At 32.6% G+C, this 10919-nt stretch overlaps 1 protein-coding gene across 1 annotated transcript; it reads left to right on the top strand.

The window, feature by feature from the left end:
• The first annotated feature begins 1067 nt into the window (after positions 1-1067).
• On the top strand, positions 1068-2006 carry LOC100916307 (olfactory receptor 6C74-like). Its single transcript, XM_003770917.1, has one exon. The coding sequence runs from the start codon at positions 1068-1070 to the stop codon at positions 2004-2006; it is 939 nt and encodes a 312-aa protein (XP_003770965.1).
• Positions 2007-10919: the final 8913 nt, after the last annotated feature.

Here is a 10919-nt window from a genome sequence, read left to right as displayed (position 1 = left end):
ATTAACTTAGGAATCTCTTGAAATTGCTATCATTTTTATGAAGCCTTGGCTAATGAATGTGATTGTCAGAATTAGTAAGATAAAGAATCTCTGTACTATGTATATATTCATAATTTAGATAAAAAGGATCAATTCAGATCTCCACTGATTGTAAATGCATTGCAGCAAATGTAGAGCAGAAAGGATTAGAAAGATGACTGTTTTTCTAAGTCTTTTTATAGAGAGAAGTGAGAGCACATATGTATATGTGTATGTATGTTTGTGTGTGTGTGTGTTTGTGTGTGTGAAACATGTATCTAGCTATAAGGATTGATATACTTTAAGAGTAATTTTCTGATAACATTTTCCTCTAAAGTCCCTTCCATGGTGTGGATGTGAACCTGATTTCTTCAAGGTTATACAGGGAGAATGCGGGCTCTGGTATTTGCTAGCAAGCCAGAAAGATATTAAACATGAACCAAGTGGTAGATTATATTCTAGAGTCTGATTAAAATAGGAGCTAAATACAACTATATCATAATATTATTTTGATAACCAAGTAATTATTTTACTTTTTGACCTCAGTAACTTAATGAAGCTTTTCATCAAGGTATAAATAAAAAGTGACATTATGAAATAATGGATTTTGATATCTGAAGGAAAAAAAAATACTTGTCTCAAAGTTATGTATATCCCACTCATAAAAATACAAGTTACCTTTGAATTTCCAACAACAGATTATCCACCTAGGGAGTATCACACATTGATTTCCTAATTAATTTGTAAACATTCACCTGATTTGTGAAAGACCCACTCTACTATTTACTGTATGTTGTAAGTGAATGGGAATTTATTTTAAGGTTGGCCTGAACATAATAATAGAAAAGGCAAAAATCTACCAAAGAAACATTAGTTAAAAAGATAAATGGGAATTATGTTGTAATCCTGAATGCATTTTTTTTCAATACTGAATGCTACCCCCTTTAGAATTGATAACCAATAAAGACCATACTCTTTTGTCTTTGTTATCTTCAGTATGAATTTTTCTTATTTTCACATCTAGGCATGGTAGAAATCTGAAGTCAATAATGGGAAATCGCACAACAGTGACAGTGTTTATTCTGCTAGGATTGACAGATGACCCACAATGGAATATTGTACTTTTTCTTTTTCTGTTCCTCACCTACATATTAAGTGTTACTGGAAATTTGACCATCATTCTCCTCACTTTATTGGACTCCCACCTCAAGACTCCCATGTACTTTTTCCTTCGAAATTTCTCCTTCCTAGAAATTTCCTTTACATCTGTTTGTATCCCTAAATTTCTAGTTAGTATTGCAAGTGGGGACAAAACCATTACCTATAATTGTTGTGCTGTTCAATTTTTTTTTGTCTTCCTTCTTGGAACATCTGAATTTTTCCTTCTGGCTGCCATGTCCTATGATCGTTATGTTGCCATTTGCAAGCCCCTGCATTACACAACGATCATGAACAACAAAGTCTGCATCTTGCTTGTTTTTAGCTCTTGGTTCTCTAGTTTCCTGTTTGTCTTTGCAGGCCTGCTTCTAGGTCTCCAACTGGATTTTTGTGACTCCAATATCATTGACCATTTCTATTGTGACCTTGATCCCATAATGCAGCTCTCCTGTACAGACACACATTTTCATGAGCTTCTTAGTTTCAGCCTAGCTTTAGTAATATTGTTAGTCACTTTAACATTAGTAATTCTATCTTATTCCTATATTGTCTTGACAATTTTGAAAATTCCATCAGCTAGTCAGAGGAAAAAGGCCTTTTCCACCTGTTCCTCTCATATGATTGTTCTCTCTATCTCTTATGGCACCTGCATTTTCCTGTACATTAAAACCTCAGTTAAGGATAGAATATCTTTAACCAAGGGAATAGCCTTACTCAATACTTCAGTTGCTCCTCTATTAAACCCCTTTATTTATACTTTAAGGAACCAGCAAGTGAAGCAAGCATTTAAGGATGCAATCCTGAGAAAAGCTCTTTTCTCAGAGAAATAGAATGTGGTTTATCAATGTAAAGATTAGTAATGAATGAAAATCTAAATACAAAATTATGTCTTGGTTTGCTTTCATGGATCATGTTCTTTCTTCTGGGTACAATATAAATTTAACTTTTCTATTTTTATCTTCACTCTTTCCCAATTTGCCCACTTTTTTTTTCCCTTCTTGTCTCAGAGACTTACTCAAGTCCTACCTCCTTCTCTGGGTTATTGAATTAAGTGGAACACCAGGCGGAGATCTTTTTAGTGTATTAGTTTGCCAGAATCAATTGCTGTTTAATAATTAAAATTATTTGTAATTCATTGCAATATATGTGAAGTGGTGACTTTTAATGAACTCTGAAGACCCCACTTTCATCACTTGATTGTTCTGTACATTTTTATCATTCTGTAGACATGTAAAAGTGAATATTCTATTAATAATGCATAAATGTTTGTCTAGGTAAGACAACAAAAATAATGGAAAACAAAATAATAACTTGCCCTTTTAGCAGAACAGCAAAGTACAAATCCAAAGAAAGTGTTTTTTAAGAATTTGTATTAGGCTTTTAGCAGTGAGTAAAAGATGCTTATATAATAGTGTGAGGGAAGCAATGAAAAAGTGAATGTTTGCCACTTAACCAGTTCTTTGTTTGTTTTAGAATTAATTACAGTACTCCTTAATTTTTTTCAGCTGTAAAAGAAGAATGGTCAGTCAATTTAACTTTGGTTATTTCTTAAGCTACTTGGAATTATAGAAATGAGTGTAAAAATAAAAAGGGCAAAGTTAATTCAGTGAATAAATTAATGTATGAAATGATAATTCCTTGTACTTAAGAAATTTAAAAATTAAGAGCCTTGATCACTTGGTCCTATCAATTTTAATTGCTTCATTTGGCTCTGTGAGTGAGTGATTCAGTAGAAATTTTGGCATTTTCACTAGGCAGGGGATAGGAAAACCCATGTTAATCTGTATTAACATTTTCAATATCACTTTCTTAAGTCTAGAGAGTAAAGAAAACAATAAATCAAGCCCTGCTTTTGAGTGTTTGTCAATTTCTGAAATTTAAAAAATACTCACATGAAAAATTTAATTCTCTCTCATTAACCCAGGACATATGAGTTTTAGCACACTGCTGCTCTCAGTGCTTTAAGCAAGGGAAGTTAAATCTGGTTTAATTTGCTTACTTAATTAAGTATCATTCTGAGCAATGTTAAGTAACCCCCTTGTCAAGGTCATAAAGACATGAAATGATGAAGGCTAAGTAACAAGTTCTTTATAGAAAATATTGGGGATCTCTTTTCTAAAATATATGGAGAATTGACTCAAATTTATAATAGTTGAAGCCATTCTTCAATTGATAAATGGTCAAAGATGACAATCTTTCAGATGAAGAAATTGAAAGTATTTGTAGTCATATGAAAAGATGTTCCAAATCACTATTGGTTAGAGAAATGAAAATTACGACAACTCTGAGATACCACTACATACCTGTCAGATTGGCTAAAATAACAGGAAAAGATAATGACCAATGTTGGAGGGGATGTGGGAAAACTAGGACACTGATACATTGTGGAATGGATCCAACCATTCTGGAGAACAATTTGGAACTACGCTCAAAAACTTATCAAACTGTGCATACCCTTTGACATAGCAGTGTTACCACTGGGCTTATATCCAAAGGGATCTTAAAGGAGGGAAAGGGACCCACATGTGCAAAAATGTTTGTGGCAACCCTTTTTGTAGTGGCAAGAAACTGGAAACTGAGTGGATGCTCATCAAATGGAGAATGGCTGAATAAGTTATAGCACATGAATATTTTGGAATATTATTGTTCTAGAAGAAATGACCAACAGGATGATTTCAGAGAGGCCTGGAGAGACTTACATGAACTGATGTTAAATGAAATATGCAGAACCAGGAGATAAGTATACATAGCAACAACAAAACTGTATGGCCAATTCTAATGGACGTGACTCTTTTCAACAATGAGATGATTCAAAAGAATTCCAATTGTTAAATGATGAAAATAAACATTTACACCCAGAGAGAGGACTGTGAGAACTGAGTGTAGACCAAAACATAGCACCCTCACTTTCTCTATTGTTTGCTTGCATTTTGTTTTCTTTCTCAGTTTTTTCTTCCTTCTTGATCTGATTTTTCTTGTGCAGCAAGATAAATGTCTGAATATGTATGCACATATTGGATTTAACATTTATTTTAACACATTTTATATGTATAGGACTACCTGACAACTAGGGGAGAGGATGGGGGAAGGAAGGGAAAATTTGGAATATATGTTTTTTTCAGGGGTCAATGTTGAAAAATTATCCATGCATATGTTTTGTAAATAAAAAGCTTTAATAAAAAAATAAGAACAAAAAAAAAGAATATTGAGGATCTCAGCAATTAAAGAGGGTGTTTGTGTGACTTGTAGAGATTGTATTATATTGGTGTTTCCTCAGAGACAATCCACAAATATTTAGGTATGGAATGAATTTATCTTAAGATGCAGAAGTTCCTTATGATTCAATGAATAATAAAGATGATTTCAGAGAACATTAGTAATGATTACAAAAAGAATATTAAAATCTTGATATTTGGTAGATTCTCAGTAAGTGGAAGAAATACAGAGAAGGACAAGCATTATATAGTGCTTGGTATCTGCCAGATACCATGCTAAGCCCATGCAGAAGGAATTGCCAAGTTGCATCTCTATAGAAATTTCTACCCTGGATAATGGTTGTACCATTTTTATAAATTTTCATACAAAACAGGGATTTGAAAGAGAAAGAAGAAAACAGGAAGTGAATAACTGTGAATTTTGGATCATGTGAGCAACATAATGGAGGACTAGATGTTTTCTCTGATCCCTGTGACCTATAGAATCTCTCCATAACAGAAATTATTGACAAAAGAAAAAGCAACTTCATCTGTCATCATTGTTGAGGACAAAAGTTCTTAAAGTGTATCCTTTATAAAAATATGGCAGCTCTCTGAAATGTCATGACAGAAAACTGAGGAAGAAAGATAATAGGATAAAATAGCAAAATGAGACACTGTGTATATGTGTTTTTGGTTGTACAGCACTGTTTGAGGAAAGCCTAGGGAAAATAGAACAGCACAACAATTAGGGCCAGTTTTAATGATTCAAAAGTCACCTGACTCAAAAGCCCAGTGACCTGGGCTGATGTGTTACCTGTGACTGAATTCACAATTAAATACCAAATTCTGGTGAATCATGAATTGTCCAATATGGAAGGAGCACAAGATGCTTTGAAATCCTATCCCCATAGGGAAAGTACTGTCAAAGACAGAATCAGAAAATGAATATGAGGAAATCAGGGTAAAAAATAGACTGAAATTTCCCAAAGATCTCAAGAAAAACATATCAAAGACATCAAACATAAGCAATTAAATTAAAAAGGATAAAGTAATAAAATAAATAAATGTGGTCTCCAGATTTAGAAAATTCAGATATGTAGGGACAAATATTACTTAAAAAAAGGAAAAAAAAGATGATCCAATACTTGATGAGGTAGAGGGCCCTATGAAATATAAGAACATGGGATTAAAGGACATATTTTAAGGAAATACAATGGTTCCTTAGAATTTCAAAAGAGAAATAAGAATGATAGGTGAGAGCAGAATATTTGACCAGCAATAGCAATAAAAAAAAAAAAATCAGAACAGGAAAAAAAAAAAAACTGGAATCTGCAATGGCAAATCTCACCAAGAAAAAAAAAGGGAGAACAATAGATTGGGAATACAAATAACACACAAGTGATAACTCTAGTGAGGGAGTGAAAAAAGGGTGATGTATAAAAAATGGGGAGAAAGAAATTCCATGGTTTGCAACTGATTTCATTTACAAAATGAACAAATGTAAAGAATGAATAGTGATGCAAAAGGTGCACACTTGAGTTACTAGAAGGATGATGATGCCTTTAGCAATTTTAAGAGCTTTCAGAAAAAAATTATATTTAGAGAGAAATAATATCAATTCTCTTTGGCCATATTGAGTTTGAGATGTTCAGAGGACAAGAAGTTCAAAATATCCTGAAGAAAATTGGTGCCATATGACTGAAACTCTGGTGAGACATTGAAGCTGAGAATTATCTCTATAGAAAAGAAAATTGAAGCAGTGGGGGCTATTGAAATCACCAAGGGGAAGATTATAGAGAGAAAGCTAATTCAGAACAGAACTTGGAAACATTTGAAGTTACATTTGAAGATTATGAAAAGGCAACAGAGGAAATTGAAAAGGAGCAGGAAGAGAGAGAGCAGAATAAAGTTAGAGAATAGTCACAAAAACCCATGGAGCACATAGTATACAACTGGATGAAGTGATTGAAATTTCAAATGCTACAGAGAGATAAAGAAGGATGAAAATGGAGAAAAGTGTTAAAACACTGATGACTTTGAAGGAAACAGTTTCAGTTGACTTATGAGAGTAGAAGCCAGATTGTATGAGATTAAGAAAAGAGGAGGAGGAGAGGAAATGTCATCTACAAGAGAATTGCTCTAAACCTAGTAAATGTCATCATAAGTCAAATGCCAAGATTGTTAGGACAGTGCAGTCCTGAGTTTAAATATATATTTAAAAAAAACCTGATGATATTGGTTCTCCCATTAATGTAAGTAGAGATAAAAGTTGTTATTGAATACTTTTGATGATATTAATTAATTTAATGCATGCTATGGTTTTTCCATGTCTAGCATTCTGGTCTGTTCTAGCTCTCTCATTTAAACAGAGATAAAAGTTGCTATTAAATAATGTTCATGGTTTTAATTATTTTAATGTATGCTGTGATTTTTTTTCATGTCTAGCATTCCTGCCAATTCTACTTCTCTTGAGTTTGGACAAGGAATACTTACTTTTACCTTTGAGGGAAAGTGTAATTTTTTCAGTCATACCTTTTTCCTATAATAAGCATCATTCCACGGGATCCATTTTGAGATATGTTAATGAACCAATAAATATCAAAAGTGATAGTCTAATTCTTCTAATTAGAGATATTTAAAACATTTTGAGAAGCAAGCAAGGAATGAAAAGGATCAAGGTCCAATAGTATGCTGAGCTTTTCTCTCCTCCTGATTCTCTGCCTCCTTATTCTTCTTCTTCAAGTTCAGTAGGTATGTCACTACTTCATTCTTCTATTCACAAATCAGCTACATAACTGATGAACAACTAAGTTCCATTCACTCTTATAATTAGGACAAAGTTACTTTAAGGTTCCCCAATTTACTGATCGATTGCAGAGAGCAACTTGGAACTATTACCAAATGTTTATAAAATTGTGCAAACCCTTTTATCCAGTAATACCACCGGCAGGTCTATGTCCCAAAGACAAAAAAAAAAAAAAAAAAAAGTGAGGAAAAAGACCTATTTGTACAATTTTTTTTTTCTTTCCTTCATTTTTTTTAAAATTTGTCTTCTTCTACAAAATGACAAGATAGAAATATTTTACAGGATTGTAAAAAACAGAGGTGTCCCAGCATTCTGAATTATCTCTTTTCATAGAAGCAGTTTCTTAAATGGTGTTTTGAGTTCTACCTCAATTTAACCTTTAATATAACTGATAAAAATAAGTTTATGGGAAAAACTTATTTCTGAGGAAAAATATCTATATAAAATATTTGAACATTATAGGGTCACAGGAATGTGTGTGTTATGTATTTGATCATATACAATTGTTGTTCCTAATTTGATTATCTAAAGTTCCATTTGAATTTCATTGCACGATGTGCATTGAAATCTTGGCATCTAAATGTGGAAATTCTTCTATCTTTGTTATTGAGAATGGATAGATATAGTAAAGAAAACCAGAATTCAAATCTGACTCAGAACTTAAATAGCTGTATTATTCTGGGCAAGCCATAGTTATTTGCCTCAGGTTCCACAATTGTAAAATGGGGATGATAGCATCTACTCTCAGGATGTTGTGAGGATTAAATGAGATGCTTCTAAAGCACTTAATGGAATACCTGATACATAGTAAGTGCTATATAAATACGAGCTATTGTTGTTATTATGTGCCAGAATATTTATTTGTTCTATTTTGCATGAGTTTCCTATCCTTTAACTTTTATTTCCTCTCTACTCTGAAGATAGTGGCAGGGAAGGAGACAAATCCAGCTTCCCCACCCCCACCGAAAATGAGTAAGTCCCTTCTAAGAAATATTTAATAAACAAAATATGTATTAGGTATAGAACAGCTATTTTTCTCTACCACAGAAATAAATGCTTAAAATAAGCAAAAATAAATAAATAACTTGTGATCATACACTAAGACATATAGAAGCATGACAAAAAACAGTCACACATGTTATATCTCATGATCTCTCATTAAATGAACTCCTAAACTCTTTGGGAAAGTCATCATCCTGCAAGATTATATCCAACCTGAAAAACACACTTGATGTCCCTTCCTCACTCCCTTTGATTATAGAGTATAGAAAGTAGATAGTGAAGAGCTTCTTTCAGATCTTCCACTTAAGGAAGGAACATAAAATAGCTATCTCATAATTTCTTACCTGGCTGCCCTTTTGACTTTGCCATGTCTCCCCTTTCACTTTTTAAAAACCTTCTTTTAAGGTTTTGACTTTTAAGGATATTGACTTCCTGAATTAGACTATGAGTTTTTTGAAGTTAGGGGTTCTCTGTCCTTGGCATTTAACACATTGATTTGCACAGAATAGCTTTATTGACTTACTGAAAGTGTCCTCTTGTAGAAAGAAAGCTTATTGGTTATAATTTACAGAAGAAATCAACAACATTTTATTTCAATATACTCACAAGTCAAGGCAGGGAGAAGCATTACTTCTCTCTTAGAAAAGAGAAGGTTATTTGAATTAAGCAGGCTTCTAAATATAAGCTTATTCCCACTGGTACTTATAGTAAACTGAAAAAAGAGGGGCAAAGCCCACAAAAACAAACATAACCCAGTATAGAGAGTGGCAAATTTTTTTTTATTAAGGCTTTTTATTTTCCAAACATATACATGTACAATTTTTCAATATTGACCCTTGCAAAAGCTTGTTTTCCAATTTCCTGCCTTCCCTCCATTCCATTCCCCAGATGGCAAGTAATCCAATATATGTTAAAACATGGTAAAAATATGTTAAATCCAATATTTATTTCTGATACATATTTATATATACATCCATATATACAATTATGTTTACATTTATCTTGTATACATATTATCTTGCTGCACAAGAAAAATAAGAACAAAAAGGAAAAAAAATAAGAAAACAAAATGTAAGCAAACAACAGCAAAAAGAGTGAGAATAGTATACTGTGATCCACACTTACTTCCCACAGTCCTCTCTCTGGGTGTAGATGGCTTTCTTCATCACAAGATCATTGGAACTAGCCTCAATCAACTCATAATTTAAAAGAGATATGTTCATCAGAATTTCTCATCGTACAATCTTCTTGTTACCATATACAATGATCTCCTGATATTGCTCATTTCTCTTAGCATCAGTTCATGTAAGTCTCTCCAGGCTTCTCTAAAATCATCCTGCTGGTCATTTCTTATAGAACAATATTTCATAACATTCATACATCATAACGTATTCAACCATTCTCCAATTGATGGGCATCCATTCAATTTCCATTTTCTTGCCACTACAAAAAAGGCTGCCACAAGCATTTTTGCACATGTGGGTCCTTTTACCTCCTTTAAGATCTCTTTGGGATATAAACCCAGTCAAAACACTACTGAGTCAAAGGGTAATAGTTTGGTAATAGTTCCAAATTTCTCTTCAAAATGTTTCACAATTCCACCAACAATGTATTAGTGTCCCTGTTTTCCCACATCATCTCCAACATTGGTCATTATAGTTTTCTGTCATCTTAAGCAATCTGAGAGGTGTGTAGAGATACCTCAGAGTTGTCTTAATTTGTATTTCTCTCATCAATAGTGATTTGGAGCACCTTTTCATATGATTAGAAATGATTTCAATTTTTTATCTGAAAATTGTCTGTTCATATATTTTGACCATTTATCAATTGGAGATTGGCTTGAATTCTTATAAATTTGAATCAATTCTCTATATATTTTAGAAATGAGGCCTTTATCAGAATCTTTGAATATAAAATTTCCCCCCAGTTTATTGTTTCCTTTCTAATCTTGTCTGCATTAGTTTTGTTTGTACAAAACCCTTTTAACTTAATATAATAAAATTATCTATTTTGTGTTCAATAATGAATAGCAGTTTTTCTTTGGCCACAAATTTCTTCCTCCTCCATTGATCTGGGAGGTAAACTATCCTATGTTCTTCTAATTTGCTTATAATATTATTCTATGTCTAAATCATGAATCCATTTGACCTTATCTTGGTATACAGTATTAGGTATGGGTTAGTGTCTAGTTTCTTCCATACTGGTTTCCAATTTTCCCAGCAGTTTTCATCAAATAGTGAGTCCTTTTCCCCAAAACTGGGGTCTTTGGGTTAGTCAAACACTAGTATAATATAGTTATTGACTATTTTGTCCTGTGAACCTATACTATTCCATTGATAGACTACTCTATTTCTTAGTGGTGACAGATTTTTAAACATTAAAGACAATTATACAAATAAGGCCAATTAATTAAAAATATAATTAACCATGATACAAAATTAGGTATTCTGATTTCTAATTTGAGGAAAGTTTAGGGATTTTCCAAGTTGGGAAGAAGAGAACAAACAGGTGCAATCCTCTGAAATCAGAAAAAGAGGTGCCCCACTTCCCTCAATTGATTCTATTAAATAAAAAAAAATATGGAAGTAACAAATGATTAATCAGAAAGGATTAATCAGGAATAGGATTAATTGCTATTATACATATAGGTTGCTTGAAGTTTATAATTGTGAGAAAACTCTTTGCATCAGTCTTCATATTTTATCTTTTTTTTGTCAGTATAACCTATACTCTTAATT

The sequence above is a fragment of the Sarcophilus harrisii genome, chromosome 5, assembly GCF_902635505.1.
Source record: "Sarcophilus harrisii chromosome 5, mSarHar1.11, whole genome shotgun sequence".
NCBI lineage: Eukaryota > Metazoa > Chordata > Mammalia > Dasyuromorphia > Dasyuridae > Sarcophilus > Sarcophilus harrisii.
The sequence above is the reverse complement of the archived record's forward strand: the minus strand, read 5'-3'. Positions and strand labels throughout refer to the sequence as shown.